The sequence below is a fragment of the Peromyscus californicus genome, unplaced genomic scaffold (assembly GCF_007827085.1).
Source record: "Peromyscus californicus insignis strain IS unplaced genomic scaffold, ASM782708v3 Scaffold_11__1_contigs__length_118956290, whole genome shotgun sequence".
NCBI classification, from domain to species: domain Eukaryota; kingdom Metazoa; phylum Chordata; class Mammalia; order Rodentia; family Cricetidae; genus Peromyscus; species Peromyscus californicus.
Window position 1 is genome coordinate 102,817,401 of NW_026294402.1, and position 22,248 is coordinate 102,839,648.

At 44.2% G+C, this 22,248-nt stretch overlaps 1 protein-coding gene across 4 annotated transcripts in view; it reads left to right on the forward strand.

Annotated features, from left to right (window-relative positions):
• Ip6k1 (inositol hexakisphosphate kinase 1) overlaps positions 1–22,248 on the forward strand; it is a 48,578-nt gene that overhangs the window by 19,304 nt on the left and 7,026 nt on the right. For 2 of the 4 annotated variants that reach the window (XM_052720562.1, XM_052720578.1), the window contains exons 2-4: positions 5,761–5,980; positions 14,310–14,520; positions 21,025–21,206. In XM_052720562.1, coding sequence (XP_052576522.1) covers positions 5,839–5,980; positions 14,310–14,520; positions 21,025–21,206 — 535 coding nt within the window. In that variant the 5' untranslated portion in view covers positions 5,761–5,838. Of the gene's footprint in view, positions 1–5,760; positions 6,108–14,309; positions 14,521–21,024; positions 21,207–22,248 lie in introns of those variants that run through there. The other 2 variants (XM_052720571.1, XM_052720553.1) reach the window with 2 other exon arrangements.

Genomic DNA, 22,248 nt, shown 5'->3' on the forward strand with positions numbered 1-22,248 from the left:
AGAACAAAGGAAAAACATGCTTAAATGGAAAGTAGAATGCAGGTAAGTTATGGTTAAGTTGGCAAGGTACAGGTATATCTTATTATGAAAGAGACATTAATCAAAGACTTTCTGTAGTCGTAAGATCTTATGTATGCTAGACAAGCACTCTATCACTGAGGTATATCCCCAGCCCTCTGCCCCTAATTTGAGATGGGGTTCTTATATATCTCAGGTTAACTTTGAATTTATGGTACAAATGAAGATGACTTCGGATCCTGCTGCCTCAGTCTCCTGGGTGCTGCAATTACAGGCATAAGCCACCAAGCCTGGATTACATAAACAGGGCTCCGTGAATACTAGGCAGGCACTCTGCTGAATGAATGAGCTGCAACTTGACTCCCTCCAATCTTTAAAAAAATTAGGTGCGTGTCATGTATGTGTGTATGATACATGTGTGTATGTGTTGAGTATGGGCACATGTGTTCATATTATGGTGCTTGTGTGGAGGTTAGAAAAGTTAGAGTAAAATTTCTGGTGTTGGTCCTACCTTCTACCTTGTTTGAGACAGGTTCTTGTTTGCTGTTGTGTACACCCAACTAGCTGGCCACCCTGAGCTTCCAGGCCTTCTCCTGTCTGCCTGCCATCTCTGTGGCTGTGTCCTTAGGAGCACTGGGGTTAGACACATGCTACTTTACCCTCTGACCATCTCCCCGCCTACCTTTAGCCCCTTTTAAAGTATTTGTTTGAAAAACAGTCTTGGTAGCTGGGCGGCAGTAGCACATGCCTTTAGTCCCAGCACTTGGGAGACAGAGGCAGGTGGATCTCTGTGAGTTTGAGGCCAGTCTGGTCTACAGAGTGAGTTCCAGGACAGCCAGAACTGTTTTGAGAAGCCCTGTCTCGGAAAAAGAGAGAGAGAGAGAGAGAGAGAGAGAGAGAGAGGAGAGAGAGAAAAGGTATTGGTAAACTGCCTAGACTAATCTCAAATTTGATATCTTCCTGCCACAGCCTCCCCAGTATTGGGATTAAAGGCTCTACCACTACATGTGCCACCATGCCAAACAGTTTAAAAACTAAATTCTTAAGAAATTTATTGTATGATGGAGCAGGGTACATACCACAGAGTGTGTGTGTGTGCATGAGAGAGAGAGAGAGGCATGTGTGTCTAAGTCAGAGGACAGACAGCTCTGGTGTGGTTTCCCTCCTTGGATCTTTATGAGGTTCCTGGGTATTGAACTCAGGTTGTCAAGCTTGGGTGGCAAGCCCTTTACCCACTGAGCTCTCTTGCCCAGTTCAAAGATTTAAAAATGGTTGGTCTTTGTGTGTATGTGTGTGTGTGGTTCTGTGCATATGAATGCAGGATACAGTGTAGATCAGCAGTGTCAGACCCTCCTGGAGCTGGAGTTATAGGCAGTTGGGAGCCACCTGACCTGGATGCTGGGACTCTCCAGTTCTTTCCAAGAACATTGCACACTCTTAACTGCTGAGCTATTGGTTCCCCAGTTCAAATACTTGAAGGCAGTAGGGGAGTTAAGCTTGGCAGGATGTTTTGGGTAGAGGGAATAGCTAGTGCTAATAAGTTTTGTGTGTTTGAGGAACACCATGGACCAGTATGGCTAGAATGGGATAAGTAAATACAAGAGGGGTAGGATATGAAGTATGAAAAATGGGAATGGCTGTCTATGGGCTCTGGTTAGGTATAGTAAATTGTGCTTTTATTCTGTATGAGATGGAGACCATTGCAGCATTTTCTTTCTTCTTTTCTTTTGTTTTTTGTTTTGTTTTGAGATGAGTTTTTTTGTTTGGTTTTTGTTTTTGTTTTGAGACAGGGTTTCTCTTTGTAAAAGTCCTGGCTGTCTTGGAACTCACTGTGTAGACCAGGCTGGCCTTGAACTCAGAGATCTACCTGCCTCTGCCTCCCAAGTGCTGGAATTAGAGTGGGCTACCACCTCTAATTGCAGCATTTTCAATATAGAACTCACATGTTCTTACTCCTATTTTACTATAATAACTAGGGTTGCTGTTTTGAGAACAAGACATCTGAAAGGCTGGCACAGTACAGTCAGAACAGTTAGAAATGAGAGCTATTGATCATAACAGGATTGTTGCATTGGAAGTACGAAGCCGTTGAGACCTCGGGTTCTCTGAGGGTGGATCCCGAAGAGCACCTCATGGAAGGCTAGGAGGAGACAACCCTTAGGTTTTGATGCGAGCACCTGTAAAAGCGGAGTTGAGATTGGGCAGACTGCAGGTAACGGGTTCTAGTGAGGAGAGAGGTGAGCGTTGAGCTGTGTTTCGTTCCTGGTAAGTTTTCCTATGGTAATAGGCTGGTGGGTGTGAGTGTGGTGTCGGGTGAAAGATGACAGAGGCCTGAGTCTTGAGACTGCAAAATTGAGAGAGGAGGTGGCAAGAGGAAATGCCCAAGCAGACAGAAACAGGAAGTGAGAAGAGTGGTGCTCAGGGAGAGGCAGAAAAAAGATAAATAAGCCAAGGAAATGTAGGTTTCTTTGTACCTCCCTAGAGCAGTGGTTCTCAACCTGTGGGTTGCGACCCATTTGAGGGGTTGGTTTAAGGACCCTTTCATGGGGGCCACCTAAGACCATTTGCATATCATATTTACATTATGATTCATAACAGTAGCAAATTACAGCTATGAAGTAGCAATGAAAAGAATTTTGTAAAAAAAAAAAAAAAAAAAGGAGAGAGAGAGAGAAAGAAAATGTAGCTAGAGTTTTCCTGCCTGGCCCATGGTCAGGACAAATCTCTGACACCCGCCAGTCCCACAGCCGCTCAGACCCAACCAAGTAAACACAGAGACTTATATTGCTTACAAACTGTATGGCCGTGGCAGACTTCTTGCTAACTGTTCTTACAGCTTAAATTAATCCATTTCTATAAATCTATACCTTGCCATGTGGCTCGTGGCTTACTGGCATCTTCACATGCTGTTTCTCATCATGGCGGCTGGCAGTGTCTCTCACTCAGCCTTCCACTTCCCAGCTTTATTCTCCTCCTTGTCCCACCTACACTTCCTCCTGCCTGACTACTGGCCAATCAGTGTTTTTTTACCAACCAATCAGAGCAACACATATGCCATACAGAACATCCCACAGCAAGAAAAGAATTTTGTGGTTGGGAGTTACCAAGACATGAGGAACAGTGTTAAAGGGTCACAGCATTAAGAAGGTTGAGAAACGCTGTCCTAGAGGATTGTGATGGTAATTTTAGTCCTCTTGGGAACCAGAGCTTTTCCTATAATATATACTGATAGTCTTCGTTTGTTTAAAAAAAAAAAAAAACAACAAAAATAGGTCGTATACAGTCAGACTGGCTTCTTAAACTCCTAGTGGAGGCTAACCCCCTGGCCTTTTTGGGTTTTTTTTGGAGGCAGAATTTTCTCTGGCCAGGTTGACTGTGATCTCCAGCCTCAGCCTCCAGAGTGTGGGGATTGCAGATGTAAGCCATCACACCTAGCATTTATCTTAAAATGTAAACTCAAAGTGTTTTAAAACAAACACAGGACAAATGGACTCTGTTGTATCTTTTGTAGTTCAAGGTACATAATAAGCTCAAAGGCAGCTCAGAGGCAGAACAGTGGAAGTCCATGACCACAATCCGTTCATAAACACCGACAAGATTTCAGCTATTTTAATATAAATCCCAGGGACGGAAGTGATGATTGGAACAAACTATGCTGTCTCTTCTGATGACTAATCTCTAGCATAGAAGCAGAGATGGTCTGTGATTTCCTAGGACTCTCAAGCCCTCTGAACGCTGCTCTTACTTACCATGACTACCTTAGCATGTCAGCCTTACTCTTAGGTGGACTCTTGCCTGGGGCTCTCTTTTTCCTCCTGCTGGGGGGGCGGTGCCTCATCCAATATTGATAGGAGGGTTTGTACTCAGTATTACTGTGCCTTGTTAGGCCATATTTGGTGGCTATCCCTGGGAGACCGGCTCTTCTTTTGAAGGAAAATGGAGGAGTTGATCTGGGAGGAAGGGGAGGTGAGGGAGGGGCTAGGAGGAGTGGCGGCTGCAGAGCTTCAGTTTGGATGTAGTGTGTGAAAAAGAATAAGAACATTTAAAAAAAAAAAAAAAGGAAATTTGGTATTAAGGAAGTGGAAAGGATTTTAACTTTTTTTTTTTTTAAGGAACTTACTTTTTATTATGCACACATACCCTTTTTTTTTTTTAAGATTTATTTATTTATTATGTATACAGTGTTCTGTCTGCATGCATGTCTGCAGACCAGAAGAGGGCACCATATCTCTTTACAGAGGGCTGTGAGCTACCATATGGTTGCTGGAAATTGAACTCAGGACCTCTGGAAGAACAGCCAGTGCTCTTAACCTTTGAGCCATCTCTCCAGCCCGATTTTAACTTTTTTAAAAAATTTATTTTATTTTTATGTGCATTTGTGTTTTGCCTCCATTTATGGCTGTGTAAGGGAGCCTGATGCCCTGGAAGTGGAGTTACAGACAGTTGTGAGATGCCATGTGGGTACTGGGAATTGAACCTGGGTCCTCTTTAAGAGCAGCCTGTGCTCTTAACCTCTGAGCCATCTCTCCAGCCCTGGATTTTAACTTTCTTGAGGGAAAGAAAAACTAACTTTAGAGAGAAGCTAGTCAAATACAAAGAACTCTCTGTTCCAGTGGTTGGTACAGTGGCAAGGGAAATGCTGTGGTACTAGACCTGGCCATAGATCAACAGCCCCAGATTTAAAATAGAAGAATCTGAAATCTGAATTCCTTTGGGGGAAAGCAAAAAAAAAATTTTTTTTTTGTTTGTTTTTCCAGACAGGGTTTCTCTGTGTAGTTTTGGTGCCTGTCCTCGATCTCGCTCTGTAGACCAGGCTGTCCTCGAACTTCAAACTCACAGAGATCCACCTACTTCTGCCTCCTGAGTGCTGGGATTAAAGGCGTGTGCCACCACTGCCCAGCAAATAAAATATCTTTAAAAATTGTTTTAAACGGTCAAGCATGGTGGTGCATACCTTTAAATTCTAGCACTGAGGAGGTAGAGGCAGACAGATTTCTGAATTCCAGACTAGACTGATCTACAGAGCTAGTTCCAAGACAGCCAGAGCTACACAGAGAGGACACCCCCCACCCCCGGAAAAAAACAAACAAAAATTATTTTTACAACCTGTCAGAAAGGCTTTTCCTTTGTACCTTCAGCAGAGAAGTTTTGAAACTAGCATGACCTGGTGTTTGAGGTAAAAACTCTTCTCTTGAGAAGAGCAAATTTAGGGCCATCCTGGGTGATGTGGGGAAACTCTTTCCTAAAAAAATAAACATAAAAATAAAACTGGCTCAGAATTTCAGTGTGGATGATGGACGCCCATGCTCTGTAGGTAGATGGATGATGGCAGTGGTTGTGCAGCAGTGTGAATGCATTTAATGCCACTGAGTTGTGCACTTAATGTTTAGAATGCAAACAAAACCCAAACCCTTCCCTTGAGTCAGGATGAGACCCTGAACAGAGCATACTGCTGTGACTGTTTTTTCTGATCCTTTCCTCTTGGAAGGTTACCTAACTGGGTTTGTTGTCATCTTGATGGTTGTGACATGATATATCTCTGAAGTAAAATTCTCAGAGTACTTGGAATTGTAGGAGAGCTTGTGCACACAGAATAGTGGGTGGAAGAGACCAAAGCTGCATCACTTTAGGAAGTTTCCCAGCTGCCTGTTACCCGCCGGTAGTGGCATGAGACACAGCAGGGACACTGACTGGCCAGATGTTTTGATTCCTTTTCTTGATTTCCTGTCTTCTTCTTTCTAGAACAGAACAATAAGCTAAGAGGACTCTGACCATTGGCCTCCCACTAGCCAGGATCAACTAGCTCTCCTTCTGTGGTCCATGAGCTGCATCGTCTGCCATCAGTGTGCAACCGGCCCCCAACGCAATGTGTGTTTGTCAAACCATGGAAGTGGGGCAGTATGGCAAGAACGCAAGTCGGGCCGGAGACCGAGGGGTCCTCTTGGAGCCCTTCATCCATCAGGTGGGCGGACACAGCAGCATGATGCGGTACGACGATCACACTGTGTGCAAACCTCTCATCTCCCGGGAACAGCGTTTCTATGAGTCTCTCCCTCCTGAAATGAAGGAATTCACCCCTGAGTACAAAGGTCAGTCAGTGGTCCTTTTTGTGAGCCTAGCAATCTTTGACAGGCTTTGGGCTCAGTTGTCCTTGTCTTGTTTGCCCTGTGATGTGTTGGTAGTTCTCTGTTATCTCAATTCTCTTAGGCAAGATTAGAAACTGAAATTCTCAGGAAGGTTTTTAGATCATGAAAATTGAATTAATTGATAGTAAAGCCGAGAAACATTCACAGCAAGAAGACCATTGATAGAGAAAAGCCTGTTGTCAAGGAGCCCCTTGTTTACCACACAAATCTAGGGGAGAACGGGACAGTCTTTGGTCCCTGAGGAGGGTAGAGGGGTACTTTCCAGGCTTTCAAGTAATTGGACAGCTGTCAAGGGCATGGTGCGGTGCTGTGTCTGTGTGTGTGTGCTGGAGAGGTGTGTTTATGGAATATTCTGATGCTCTGAAGTTTTAACATGTGAAACTGTTTTAAGTGCTAATTTTAGCTGGGCAGTAGTGGCACACACCTTTAATCTCAGCACTCAGGAGGCAGAGGCAGGTAGATGTCTGTGAGGTCGAGGCCAACCTGGCCTACAGAACGAGTTTAAGGAAAGGCACCAAAGCTTCAGAGAAACCCTGTCTTGGAAAAAAAAAAAAAAGGTAAGAGCTAATTTTATCGGACAGAAAGAACTCTGTGGCTGTTGGAGTCAGGCAACTTTAGCATCTTTTTTTTTTTACTCTTGGCATGGTCAGACACCGGACAGCCTGGGAATTGAACCTGGGTCCTCTGTAACATCAGTCAGTGCTCTTAACCACTGAGCATCTCTCTCCCTCTTAGCATCGGACCTTTGCATTCTCTATGTACATTAATTACTATCGGGCCCATTTTTTCTCTTTTCTTTCTTTTTTTTTTTTAAAGATTTTATTTATTTATTATGTATACAATGTTCTGCCTGCATGTATGTCTGCAGGCCAGAAGAGGGCACCAGATCTCATTACAGATGGTTGTGAGCCACCATGTGGTTGCTGGGAATTGAACTCAGGACCTCTGGAAGAGCAGCCAGTGCTCTTAACCTCTGAGCCATCTCTCCAGCCCCTTCTTTCTTTTTTTAAAGACAAGGTTCTGTTATCTGTTATGTAGCTCTAGATGTCCTAGAACTCACTATGTAGGCCAGGCTGACCTTGAACTCACAGAGATCCACCTGCCTCTGCCTCCTGAGTGCCAGGATCAAAGGGGTGCATCACTATACTTGGCCTATCCAGTTGTCTTAGTCGGTATTACTGTGAAGAGACCATGACCACTGCAACTCTTATAAAGGAAAGCATTTAACTGGGGATGACTTACAGTTTCAGAGGTTTAGTCCTTTATTATCATGGTGGGACATGGAGGTGTGCCGACAGACATGGTAGGCTGCTTCACGCCACCTGATCAGTCTTCACCACCAAAAGAGCTCGACCCCCTTTCTCCTCCCTTTGAAGCACTGCCTCTATCAGGCCAGATATCAGACCAGATATCGGGGAGGAGAAAGGGGCTGCGCTCTTTGGGTGATGAAGACAGGATCAGGTGTCACAAAGCACTGTGGGATCGGTCCCCAGCTTTCCAAGGACTCTGCAACTAGATTTACCTATCCTGTATCAGTGAGTCTGTTTTCCCCATAGAACCCCCTAATAAATTGATAGATATAGACCATTGAGGCTCTTGTCGTTACAGGGGTGTGTGTGTGTGTGTGTGTGTGTGTGTGTGTGTATGCTTACCAACGGGTGTTGTATTACTCTGAACTAATAAGTGTTTGTGGGACTCCAGGCTTGTTATGTGGGTGCTGAGATCTGAACTTTGGTCCTCCTGATGTATAGTAGACACTCTTAATTGCTAAGCTATCTCTTCCAGTCCTTGTAATATTGTTTAAAACCAGGGTGGAGAGATGGCTTAGTGAATATGAGCATGGGCTGCTCTTGCAGACACCTGAATTTGGTTCCCAGCTCCCACATGGTGGCTCACAACTGCCTGTAACTCCAGTTCCAGGGGATTTAATGTTACTCTTCTGAGTACTGCATGCATTGGGTGTACTTAAATATATAAATACATGTAGTCAAAACATTCATACACATAAAAGTGAATATGTCTTTCAAAAATTAAACAATTTAATTATGATTTTAATCATGTTAACATGTTTTATTTAGGGGAATTTCAATTTAGAACAAGCCAAGTAAGAGTTGAGTTTTTTTCTTTTTCTTTTCTTTCTTTCTTTTTTTTTTTTTTTTTTTTTGGTTTTTTGAGACAGGATTTCTCTGTGTAGCCCTTGCTGTCTGGAAACTTATTCTGTAGACCAGGCTGGCCTTGAACTCACAGAGATCTATCTGCTTCTGTCTCTCGAGTGCTGGGGTTAAAGTTGTGTGCCACCACCACCTGGCTGACTTTTGATTCTTTAACTCTGAAAAACTATTATGGGAAAATACATAATATAAAGTTTACCATTTTAATGTATAATTTAATGGCATTAGTTACATTCACAAGGTTGTGTAGCTATAACAACTGTTCATTGTGAAACAAATACTCAGAACATACTAAATAAAAACCTCCCTGTTCTGCCTGTAACTGAGCCCTGGTAACCTTGAGTCTACTTTCTCTACAAAATAATGTAGCTTTTTCATAGAAATGAAATTGTACACTTATTGTCATTTGTACCTGGCTAATTTCACTTAGTGTGTATTTAAGGTCCATCTATTTCATAGCATGTGTGTGAATTGCATATGGGGGCTAGAGTTGTAGCTCAGTGATAGAGTGCTTGTGTAATGTGAGTGAGGTCCTAGGTTTGATTCCCAGGGCCACAAATAAAACAAAATTTAATAGCAAAACAAAACTTTTGTACCATGGTATACATGCAGAAGACAGAGGGCAGCTTTCAGGAATGGCTTCTCTCCTGCCACTATGTGGGCTCTAGGGATTGAGCTCATGCCATCAGACCTGGCCACAGGTTCCTTTACCCACTGAGCCATCGCAGGCCCTCTTAAAATTTTTTAATGAGAGCTGGAGAGATGGCTTGGTGGTTAAGAGTGCTTGTTGCTCTTTTAGAGGACCCAGGTTCAATTCCCAGCACCCACGTGGAGGCTATAACCATCTGTAACTCCAGTTTCAGAAGATCTGACATCCTCTTCTGACCTCTGTGGGTACTGCATGCATGTGGTGCATCAACATGCCCTCAGGCACAAACACATACATACATAAAGTAAAAATTAAAAAATGGCAGGTTAGTAACATTCATGTTGCTTCTTTCTTTTGGCTGTTGTGACTAATGCTGCTGCGTACAAAGATCTGAGTCCTACTGTTCAGTTCTGATGTGCATACTTAAGATTTTATGGCAATTCTGTGTTTACCTTTGCTGTTGCGTTTTGTTTTTTTACAGTACTGGGGATTGAGCCTCGGGCTTTGAATGGACTAGGCAGGCACTCGACCACTGGATCATTTTTCTATTCCTTTGTTTTTTGAGAATGCTAGGAAGCATTCTACCCACTGATCTCCAGAGCCTGGTTTTTGATTGGTAAAAAGAGTTAAGGCAGTTTTTAGGCAGCTCTGGCTTGGGTTTTTATGGTGGTGTTTTGTTTTTACCCTGCGTTTACTTGTACTTGGGATTGTGTTTCCTCTTGTCCACAGCTCTTCTCATCCCTCAATGCTAAAATGTGCTAAATGCTGTGCTCTGGAGGTATCATCATTTGCCATTACAGACCCTCATCTAGTTTCTTCACTTCTTGTAATTTGTAATTGTTTTGTATATGTTTATTTGCTTGTCAAAAGCAAAAGCTAAAGATAGATATGGAAGGAAGTATCTTTCTCATGATGGAGGCATCTGTGGCTACCTTTGTACATAGTGATGAAGCAACACCTCCCTTGATACCAAGGACTGAGACAAGCTTGTCTACACCCCTCCATTCCTAGTCAGCACTTTACTGGGAGTTCTAGCCTGTGCTGATACATCTGAGTTGGAAAGGAAAACATAAAATTGCATTTGCAGCGAGCATAGAACTCTTTCTTCAGCTAAACTATTACTTGAACAAAGGATTCAGAGAATTGACGTCGCAGAATTTTCTTAGGGAATTCCTGAAGATCTTTTCTAGCCACACAAAGACTAAATCAAGATGGGAAAATAGAGACTGATAGAGTGGTTCTTCTCTTGAAGTGTGTGATAGTGCTGGGGACAGTCAAGAGTAGAGTGTGAGGGAACTCCCAGAAGGTAAGACTGTACACTGGAGGGTGTTCAACCTTGAACCAATTCCAAAGACAGTGGTGACAGCCTGCCAGAGAGACAGTCATGTAATAATATACATGGACAGGTTGTGCATGGGAAACCCTCTGAGGCATGAGTTTGAGCAATATGTAAGATGTAAAGAGGAAATAATCCATTCCTTTGATTTGGAAGTAGTTTTCTTCTAATAGGCCCCAGAGACTGGTGCAGTGCTGGCCTAGAGAAGGAAATGAGTGGACGAGAACACTCTTGGTCTGGCATATTGACACGTTTGTAAGTGTATCTCATTCGCTCAGTGTAGAGTACAGAGCCGGTTGTACACAGCAAGAGGGTAAAAGTAGAGTGCCCTGGATGGACCCTAGGTGGGATATGGAAGTTAGACAGAGAGTTGCTTTATTGTTGGTTTTTCGTTTTTAAAAAACTTCTTAGGGTTGGGGATTTAGCTCAGTGGTAGAGCGCTTGCCTAGTCAGCTGCAAAAAAAAAAAAAAAAACCTTCTTGATTACATTTCTGGGTATTGTTTCTGTTTTATCTCTTTTGGTAATGATCTGGAAAAAACTAATTTGGTTGACAAATAGACCAGGAGCTAGAGAATTGGCTTAGCAGTTAAGAGTACTTCCTGTTCTTGCAAAGGTTTGGTCCCTGTTCTTTACACGAAGGCTCTCGACCACCTATAGCTCCAGTTCCAGGGATCTGATGCCCTTGCCTGGCTTTGTGTGAAACACCTGCGTACATGCAGGCAGAAGACTTGTGCATACTAAAAGTGAGAGTAGAAGCTGGCCGTGGTGGTGCACACCTTTGATACTAGCACCTGGGAGGCAGAAGCAGGTGGGTCTCTGTGATCTGTGATTTGGAAGAGGCCAGGGTTACTTAGTGAGAGTTAAAGACTTGGTCGAGCACACCTACAGGTTACAACCCTAGCACTTGGGAAGTGGAGGCAGGAAGAACAGTTTAAGGTCATCATCCACTTCATAGTGAGTTTGAGGTTCACCTGGGCTACCCAACAAAAATAAAAAAATGGAGAGAACAAATTATTCCATGGGATATAGTAGGGAAATAGAGGAAGGCATTTCACCTTGGAGATTCCAGGGTAGAAGTTGTGTATGGGAAGCTAGGAAAGCACTGTGCTCAGTATGGGAAGAAAGGACTTGGTATGAGCACTGTCTTGGAGATAGTTTGTTGGATATGATAAGATAAAAAGGGAGATTATTGAATCTACTTCTTAAAAGGAACTACTTGTTTTATATAGGATAAGTAATGAAAATTTTTTGTCTGAGTTTATCAAATGTTAATTCACATTACATTGTTAATATAATTCTTGACTGTAACCTTTTATTATTTTAGACAAAAAAGGGGAAATGTGATATTGTGTTCCCCAAAATATTGTGCACCCTAATAAACTTATCTGGGGTCAGAGAACAGAACAGCCACTAGATACAGAGGCCAGAAAAAACGGTGGCACACACACCTTTAATCATATCACTTGGGAGGATGGATCTCTGAGTTTAAAATCACACTGGAAACAGCCAGGCATGGTGACTCACACCTTTAATCCCAGGAAGTGATGACAGAAAGCAGAAAGGTATATAAGGTGTGAGGACCAGGAACTAGAGCTGGTTAAGCTTTCAGGCTTTCGAGAAGCAGTTCAGCTGAGATCCATTCGGATAAGGACACAGAGGCTTCCAGTCTGAGGAAACAGGATCACCTGAGGAATTGGTGAGGCGAGGAAGCTGTGGCTTGTTCTGCTTCTCTGATCTTCCAGCATTCACCCCAATACCTGGCTTCAGGTTTGTTCTTATTAATAAGACCATTTAAGATTCATGCTACATCTGGCGCCCAACATTCGTGGTACAAATTCTTGAAAAAGCTACTTGCCTGTGGCCTTGTGGGCCCCTGCTCAGACCTGAGCTATACTCGGCCGGTTGTGGTAGAGCACGCTGGTTAGATTTACTGAAGGAGGCAGAGGCAGGAGGATCCCAAGTTTGAGGCCGGCCTAGGAGGCTTGCTGAGAAGCTGCAGGCAGGGCCAAGCTGAGCCACAAACAGTGGCAGTGGGACCATGGAGGCAGCGGCTGCTGCTCCAAGTTGCTGGCTCCTTCTCATCATGTTGGTGACTGCGGTGATGCTGCTACCTGGGACGAAGGGTTTACTACTGCTTGTTAAGAGAAGAATTGCCAGGACCATCGTGTTACAAGAAAGCATTGGCAAAGGCCAGTTAGAAAAGTTTTGCAAGACGGATGGTGGGGAGAAATTGCTGTGAAGATTTTCTGTTCTAGGGAAGAACATTCATGGTTCCGAGAGACAGACATTTATCAGACTGTGATTGCTCCAAATCACAGAGGAGGCAAAAAACAAAAATTCTGCAGGGAACCATGACCACGCCTAACAACAACTTTGAAATCTTCAAAAGGATGGCGGGACCGCACAAAGATGATTCCACATGGACTATGATAAAGCCATTAAGCTGATTAACACCACGGAAAGATTGACTTTGGACTACAAACTGTTCAGGACAATTTCAAGATGGCTAGCTGAGATGATTCAGATTCATAGACAACTCAAGCAAGGACTTGAGATAAGCCCTACATTTTCCCATTATGCAGATACTGGACAAATGATACAGCTAAATCTCTCAGGACTTGACAATTAACCCAAAAAATTTTCTTTTCAGGATTCCCTAAAGATGCCTTCACCCCTAGAAAGCAGGAAGTAATTTTAAGAAAACGATGCCCACATTCCCAAGAGGTGGGGTGGGTGTTTTTTTGGTCGTTCCATGACTTAGAGATACTGTCATTGTTTATGATGGTTGTTTACAAGTTGTTAATTGTTAATGGTCAGGGAAAAAACCGAACAAGGAGATTAGATTCAGAGTTTTTGTTTAAAAAAAAGAAAAAAGAGAATATAGATATGAGGTAGATCATTGAATCTACTCTGAGGAAAAAAGATAAAGAAATAATAGGATAAATGGGTAGATCATTGAATCTACTCTAAAAAGAAAAAGGGGAAGATATAAAAATGACAAAAGGTAGATTATTGAATCTATTATGACAAGAAAAAAGAGAGAATATGGGTATGATAAGATAAAAAGGGAGATTATTGAATCTACTTTTTAAAAGGAACTAGTTTTACGTAGGATAAGTAATGAAAATTTTTTGTCTGAGTTTATCAAATGTTAATGGACTAGACAGTTTGTTTCTTTGGGTGACAAGTCAGGCAGAAGAAAAACAGATCAATGATGTCACTGACATGAGATGGGATCATCTCAAAGCTGTTGAAAAGAAGGAGGGTTACATTTTTTTCATAAAGTATCTTCTGAAAAAAAATTTTTTTTTTTCCTTTAGAGACAGGATTTCTTTGTGTGGTCATGGCTGTTCTATAACTCACTCTGTAGACCAAGCCAGCCTTGAATTCACAGAGATCTACCTGCCTCTGCCTTCTGAGTACTGAGATTAAAGATGTGGGTCACCACCACCCCACTTTGAAAAAAATTGTATTTTTATGTTATGTGCGTGGGTGTTGGCAGGTATGTCTTTGTACCACCTGCATCCCTGGTGCCTATGGAGCCAGATGAGGGCATCCGATCCCCTGGAGCCAGAGTTAACAGACAGTTGTGAGCCACCATGCTGGAAATGAGCCTGGGTACTCTGCAAGAGCAACAAATGCTCTTGACTGCTGAGCCATGTCCCTGACCCCTAGAGCATTAAAATTTGTCTGGTTTGATGTCACCTAGAGATGATTCTTTGTGAGTGGTACAGAAATCATTCACTAAAAGCAGAAGGGAGAAGTCAGAATAGAAAATAATTAGAGATTTATCCTCAAAGGTAAGCAGCAGATTGAGGGTAAAGATGGTTGTCTGTCTTTGCAAAATGGATGTCTGCTGGCTATGATCCCTAGTTGATTCACAGCTGGGTCAGGACAGGTGATGTCCATGTGCTATGGGAAAGTAGGAGCAGACACGGACCCCCCACCAGTGTTGATATTTGTTAATCAGCTGCTTTTTCTCCAACAGGCGTGGTTTCTGTCTGTTTTGAGGGAGACAGTGATGGTTATATCAACTTGGTAGCCTACCCTTACGTGGAGAGTGAGACTGTAGAGCAAGATGACACACCAGAACGGGAGCAACCTCGACGTAAACACTCCCGCCGGAGCCTGCATCGGTCAGGCAGTGGTAGTGACCACAAGGAGGAGAAAGCCAGCCTGTCCTTTGAGACCTCTGAGAGGTAAGAGGACAGCATGCAGAGCTGTTGGCACATGCTGCATCCTAATGACACACACAGGACAGTGTTGGAGTCCTGACACATGATGAGAAAGTAGTTCTCAACAACAGGGTGGTGGTGGGGTAGGGCTGGCTGGTGTGCGTGGGCCCTCCCACAGGTGTGTTCCACCACCTCAGTGATGTTCCTTCTGAGTATGGCTAAACCCAGTTAAGAAGCTGGGAGCTCTGCCAGTCCTTCAGAAGCGGGGATGCCTATGCTCATGGCGATAGGTTATTTAGCTTTCTTTTAAGTCTCATGCTCAGAAGTCAGAAGTTGAATTGCACTGATTAGCTACTTTCTTACCTATGGGATGTCTGAGCATGGAGTATTGATAGTTCATACAGACTAGAGTGCCCTAGTGGTTTTTGTTCAGACTGAGAATCTGGTATCTTTTCCCTGCTCCTAAAATTTACATTGGGTATTATTTTTCTCAAGATTATGTCTCTGTCTCTGTCTCTGTCTCTGTCTCTGTCTCTCTCTCTCTCTCTCTCTCTCTCTCTCTCTCTCAAGACAGGGTTTTACAGCATTGGCTGTCCTGGAACTCGCTCTGTAGACCAGGGTGGTCTCGAACTCACAGAAATCTGCCTGCCTCTTCCTTCCCAGTGCTGGGATTAAAGGTGTGCACCACCACTGCTGGGCAGGATTGTGTCTCTTGATATTCCATGCAGGCATTAGTTAATTTTTAATGAGTTGAGTCTAATCGAAGTTGACAATCGAAGCCTGGTTGTAATCACAGCACTCACCAAGCTGAGGCAGGAGGATCATTGCATGTTTGAACACAGCCTGTGCTGCATAACAAGTTCCAGAATAACCTGGGCTACATAGTGAGACCTTGGGGGAGAAAAAAAAGTGGGGTTAAGAATGCTTCCTGAAACAATAAAATATGGGTGGTGATTGGATACTGTGAAAAATGAGGCCAAAATGTTCTCTGGATAGACCAGGCTGGCCTCGAATTCAGAGATTCACATGCATTTGAATCCAGAGTGCTGGGGTTAAAGTTGTACATCACTATGCTTGGCAAAAAGAAAAAAGAAAAAAATTAATAACTTTAAAAAAAAATGCTTCCTGAACTTCAGGAGGACCCAAGTTCAGTTCCCAGCACCCTCACAACTGCTTTTAACTCCAACTTCGGGGCTTTCAATGTCTTCTGGTCTCTGCAGGCACCTCCACATACATGGCATACACAGGCATATATTTAAAAAAAAAAAGTTGGCAGGTGTGGTGACACATGACTTTAATCTCAGCACTTGGAAGGCAAAAGCAGTTGGATCTCTGTGAGTTCAAGGCTAGCCTGGTTTACATAGAGTTCCTGGTCAGTCAGTGATAAGTAGTAAGACCTTGTCTCTAAATAGATAGATAGATAGATAGATAGATAGATATGCACACACTCACATCCATGTTGTCAGTACTGTTTTGTTGTTAGACAAGCTTCACTATGTCCTTTGGCTGGCATAGAATTCACATGTAGACCAGGCTCGCCTCAAACAAATGGTAATCTCCCATCTTTACCTCTCAAGTGCTGGGATCACAGGAGTATGCCACCATGCCCAACCATGTGTTCCTTTCTGAATATTCCATCCTATAGATATACCATCTTTTGTTTTCTCCATTCATCAGGTTGTGATGAACCTGTAAGGTTGGCTATGCCTGTGGAAGTGGTCCACGAGCACTGGCCATCCTCCACCCCTGTTGTTGAAAACTTTCTGTGTATCTCTCTATAGATACAGATATATGGAGTTTTCTGTGTATATTTACATAGATAGAGATAGATAGATAGACATAGATAGAGATGTTCACAGGGATGTGGAGAAATTGGAACCTCCTACATTGCTTGTGGGGAGGGTTGCAAATGGTACCGTCTTAAATTTCTGTTCCTCCTGTCCCCGCCTCCCTAGTGCTGGGATTACAGGCAGTTACGGCCATGCCAGGTTTACATAGTGTTGAGGAGAGAACTCAGGGCTTTCTTGCATGCCAAACATAGACTCTACTGACCAAGCTACATCCCTAGCCATAAGGAAGGTTTTTGTTTTTTGTTTTTTGTTTTTGTTTTTTTAAAGATGTATATGAGTGTTCTATCTACATGTATACCTGCAATACAGAAGAGGGCATCAGATCCTATTACAGGTGGTTGTGAGCAACCATGTGGTTGCTTGGAATTGAACTCGGGACCTCTGGAAGAGCAGGCAGTGCTCTTAACTGCTAAGCCATCTCTCCAACCCCATAGGGAAGTTTTTAGATGGGGCAGTAAACTTTTCACCCCTGGCATCAGATCACTTCTCTGGAACATGCTGCCCACATGAGCTCCCAGAGGCTTGTTGAGGGCCCAGGGCAGTCCACTCTCCTCACTTAGGCGTTAAGAGGTCCTGTTCATGTTAATACTGAAACCTTGTACGCCTGTTCCTCCCCCGTCCTTTAGGCTAAGTCTTCATCTGTGCTGCAAGGAGAGGGCTGCACACCCACACCTTAGTGAAGATGCATGTCTTGGTGTTGGATATTCTGAGGGCTTCTACCTGCAAGAGCACTTCCTTTACTTCGTCTCCATGATCCACAAGGGGCTTCCTCTTGACTAACAACTGTAGGACCTAACTTGGGCATTCGGGAGACAGACATTCCAGTCAGTAGGTAGTGACTGATGATTCTCTTTTAGCAGTTTTTAGAGGGGGAATTGTTTTGTTTTTCAAGGCGACAGCCTTTGCTTTATGAATCATGGTGAGAAGCTAGTGAGTGTAGGTTAGCTTCAGGGTCTGCTGTGAAGGTGCCAGCTCGGTCTGCATTGACTAGATGCCTGTCTGGCTTGTTAGCAGAGATTCTGTGTCATACCAAAGGTGGAGATGACTCCCCAGGGCCAGGACTATAACTCCAGAGGTAATGCCAAGTCCTACAGGGGCCCCATCCAGACCTGCAACTTGTCTGGGTTTACTTGGCAAGTGATTTCTTTTTTTTTTTTTTTTTTTTCGAGACAGGGTTTCTCTGTGTAGCTTTGCGCCTTTCCTGGATCTCGCTCTGTAGACCAGGCTGGCCTCGAACTCACAAAGATCCGCCTGCCTCTGCATCCCGAGTGCTGGGATTAAAGGCGTGTGCCACCACTGCCCGGCGGCAAGTGATTTCTAAAGTGGACCTGCATCTGCTTTTGGGAAGTTGGGGAAGGGTTGCAGGCATTGTTGGACTCCTGTAGTTCAGAGGTCTTTGCATGGGGGCCTTTTAACAACCATTACAGAGGTATCCCAAATGCTTGGTGCTTAGAGGAGGGGCAGCAGTTTGAGCACACACTAGACCTGCTGGGTTGTGTATGTCATAGCACAGTTGGAGAAGAGCATTTCTGGAAAGGAAGATAACATTTGAAATTGCAATGGTGCTCTGCCTCTGCTGTATGCCACAGACTTTGTCTACATTCCTAGAGTGTATGGCTTCACTAGCAGTGAGGCTTTGTGGACTTGTGAGTGTGAAAAGTTATATTGCCAGGCGCATCTGGACCTCACTAGGTAGCCTTGAGATTCTTGATCCTCCTGCCTCTACCTCCTGTCAGGATTACAGGCATGCACTACTGTAGCAGGAATCTTAACAGGTCTTATTAATAAAATCAAACCTGAAGCCAGGTATTGGGGTGAATGCTGGAAGATCACAGAAGCAGAACAAACCACAGCCACCTCACCTCGCCAGTTCCTCAGCTGATCCTGTTTCCTCAGACTGGATGCCTCTCAGCTGAACTGTGCTGCTCAAAAGCCTAAAAGCTTAATCTGCCTAGTTCCTGGTTTTCATGCCTTATATACTTTTCTGCTTTCTGCCCTCACTTCCTGGGATTAAAGGCGCGAGTCACCATGCCTGGCTGTTTCCAGTGTGGCTTTGAACTCACAGAGATCCAGATGGATCTCTGCCTCCCAAGTGATAGGATTAAAGGCGTGTGTGCCACCATTTTCTGGCCTCTATGTCTAGTGGCTGTTCTGTTCTCTGACCCCAGATAAGTTTATTAGGGTGCACAATATTTTGGGGAACACAATATCACCACACACTACAATGTCTGGTGGGGATCAAGCCCATGACCTTATCCATGGTAGGCAAGCACTCTACTGACTAAGCTACATCCTTAGCCCCTTTTTGAGTATATACCTAGATGGGAAGTTGCAATCAAGTAATCCTCTTTAACTCCAGGAATTTTTTTTAGACACTGTTCCCCCATTTGTGTGTGTGTAGGAGGGTGTGTGTACATGTGGGTGTGCATGCATTTGGAGGCCAAGGTTGAAATCAGAAATCATTCTCAATCACTCTGCCTTATTTGTTGAAGCAATGTCTCTCAGTCAAATTCAGAGCTCACCAGTTCACCAGTATGGCTTGTCTCGATACTCATACTAGGCTCTTCTGGGAATCCCCTGTGTATTAGAGTTCTCTAGAGGAATAGAACTGATCACACACACACACACACACACACACACACACACACACACACACACACACACACACACACGGTGATTTATTAGAATGGCTTACCAGATGTGGTCCAGCTACTCCAACAATGACTATCTCCCATAGAAAGTTAGAGAATCCAGTAGTTGTTTAGTCTGTGAGTCTGATGTCTCAGTTAGTCTTCAGTATAAGCCGGAATCCTGAAGAAGTAGGCTTTCATGCTAGTGAAGTAATGAACTTGTCAGCTAGTGTGAGGGCAAGCAGGCATAGAGCAAAAGCTTCCTTCTCCCATGTTCTTTATATAGGCTCCCAGCAGACAGTCTGGGCCAGATTGAAGGTGGGTCTTCCCACTTAAAATGGTTAAAGAACACTCCCTCACAGATGTACCCAGCTGCTTGGGTTTTAGTTCATTTCAGATGTAGTCAAATTGACAACCAAGAATAGCCATCACATCCTGTCTTTGCCTTCTGAAGGTTGGAATTCCAGCCTAGCTACTGCACTCATCCAGCATAACACAGGCTCTGGGATCCAAACTCCAGTTCTCAGGCTTGTGCGGTGAGTGCTTTACCACTGAGCCATCTTTTCCTTTGTTTGTTGGCTTGTTTTTCTAGATAGGATTTCTCTGTATAGTCCTGACTGTCCTGGAACTAGCTCTGTAGACCAGGCTAACCTCAGACTCACAGAGATTCTTCTACCTCTGCTTCCTGAGTGCTGACATTAAAGATGTGTGCCACTGTTAGCCACCACCGCCCGGCTAACCCCTTGAGCCATCTTTACCACCTAGCCAATCCTGGTTTTGTTTTGTTTTTTTGCTTTTCGAGACAGGGTTTCTGTGTGTGGCTTTGGAGCCTGTCCTGGGACTTTCTCTGTAGACCAGGATGGCCTTGAACTCAGATCTGCAAGCCTCTTCCTCCCAAGTGCTGGGAGTCAATCCTGTTTTTTAGGTAGGATTTCTCTGGCTTGCCCATGATAGTCTGGTCTTAAACTTCGGTGCTCAAACAGTTCTGCCACATTAGCCTCCTGAGCATCTGGGACTATGGCGTGCTCTGCACCTAGCCTGTGAAGACACCAAAGTACTTTGTCAGGGGCTGTAGTAGTTGATATTTGCACCGACAGTGTACTGGGAAGGCTCCAGCCTCTTTACAGCCTACGTGGCACTTGTTCTAGTTTTTACCTTTTCTTTTAAAGATTTATTTACATTTTTATTTTTAATTACATGTATATATGTTTGTCTGTGTGTGGGTATGTATGCCTGAGTTTAGATGCCTGCAAAACATACAGGAGTGTTAGATCTTCCTGGCCCCTGGCACAGTCCAAGCAGTCATGAGCCCCTCATGTTGGTGCTGGGAACCAAGCTCCAGTCCTCTGCAAAAGCTGTAGGTACTCTTAACTACTGAACCATCTCTCCAGTACCTAGTGTTTTCTTTTTTTTTTCCAACTGTTCCCCCCTCCCCCCTCTAATCACACACAGGGTCTCTCTGTATCCCTGACTGTCCTGGAACTCACTCTGTAGACCAGGCTGACCTGAACTGTCAGAGATCTGCCTGCCTCTGCCTCTGCCTCCTGAGTGCTGAGATCAAAGGTGTGAGCTACCACACCTGGCCTTTTTTTTTTTTTTTACTATTTAAATTAAGTACCATTTATTATTGGGTATGTGGGTGTGAGTGTGCATGTCCCTTATGTGTGCCTAGAGGTCAGAGGACGAATTTGTGAAGTTGGTTCTTCCCGTCTACCTTATAGATCCTGGGGATCCAACTTGGGTTGCCAGGTTTGTGCAGCAAGTGCCTTTACCCACTGGCCCATGCTGCCAGGGTCCAGATTTTTCTTTTGATGCTAATTAAATGGGAAGTGTTATCATATGCTATAATTGACATGATTATTTTTCAGGCAGTTTTCTGAGGCCCAGGAGGATAGCTCTTATTCTGTTCACTCACTTTCCCCGGGGCCAGTGCCACCTGTAAGTAGGTTCTGAGTGACAGGCTAGGCTTGTTCGAATCTTCTCTACCTGTGTCCCTAAAGATGACTTCTTCTCTATCTCTTAGTGGTGTGTGTGTTCTTCCTTCTTAGCTCCCAGGAGGCAAAGAGTCCAAAGGTGGAGCTGCACAGCCACTCCGATGTCCCTTTCCAGATGCTGGACAGCAATAGCGGTCTGAGCTCCGAGAAGATCAGCTACAACCCCTGGAGTCTGCGCTGCCACAAGCAGCAGCTAAGCCGCATGCGCTCCGAGTCCAAGGACCGAAAGCTCTACAGTATCCTTGTCCACCGATCGGAAATGGTGTGAGAAAACGGCGGGGTCGCTTTGTTCTTATCTTGGGTTTGGGTCTGGGGACTGAATCTGGGCCTTCATTCCTGCCCAATCACTTGCTCTACCCTCTTACTCTCAAGACAGGTATTTTTAAGTGTTTTTTTTTTTTTAAATTAGCATATATTAGACATAATAGTTTTTTTTGTTTGGTTTTTGGAGACAGGGTTTCTCTGTGTAGTTTTGGTGCCTGTCCTGGATCTCGCTCTGTAGACCAGGCTGTCCTTGAACTCACCGCCACCCGGTGACATAATAGGTTTCATTGTGAGATTTTTATATGTGCACATAGTGTATTTTGATCCTGTGCACCCCTTGTGTTCTCTAGTGTCTCCCACTAACCTTCCTCCTCCCGACTAGCTCCCCTTCTGCTCCCTGTTGTGTGTCCAGGAAGTTGCACGGTGTTATTTGCAGGAATCTGGGTACCTTACACCACAGGGGGGTGTAGGGGGGAGTCTTTTTCTCCCTCTCAACCATTGACTGAGTGTAAAGCCTCAGGGAGATGGCCCTCTGAGCCCCTCTTCCTTCCATGACTGGTCTCGCACAGGTGATGATAGCTGTCTCAAGTGTTAAAGAAAAGAGGACAGCTACCATGTCATGTCATGCATTGTGCCCTTTCTCTGGCTTGATCTTTCTTTCTTTCTTTCTTTCTTTCTCTCTCTCTCTCTCTCTCTCTCTCTCTCTCTCTCTCTTTCTTTTTTTTCAAGACAGGGTTTCTCTGTGTAGCAACTAACTCTGTAGACCAGGCTGGCCTTGAACAAAGAAATCCACCTGTCTCTGCCTCCTGAGTGCTGGTATTAAAGGTGTGTGCCGGGTGGGTGGCGTTGGTGTATGCCTTTAATCCCGGCACTTGAGAGGCAGAGCCAGGCAGATCTCTGTGAGTTTGAGGCCATCCTAGATCCAGGACAGGCACCAATGCTACACAGAGAAACCCTGTCTTGAAAAGAAAAGGGGAAAAAAAAAAGGTGTGTGCCACCACTGCCCAACCTTAC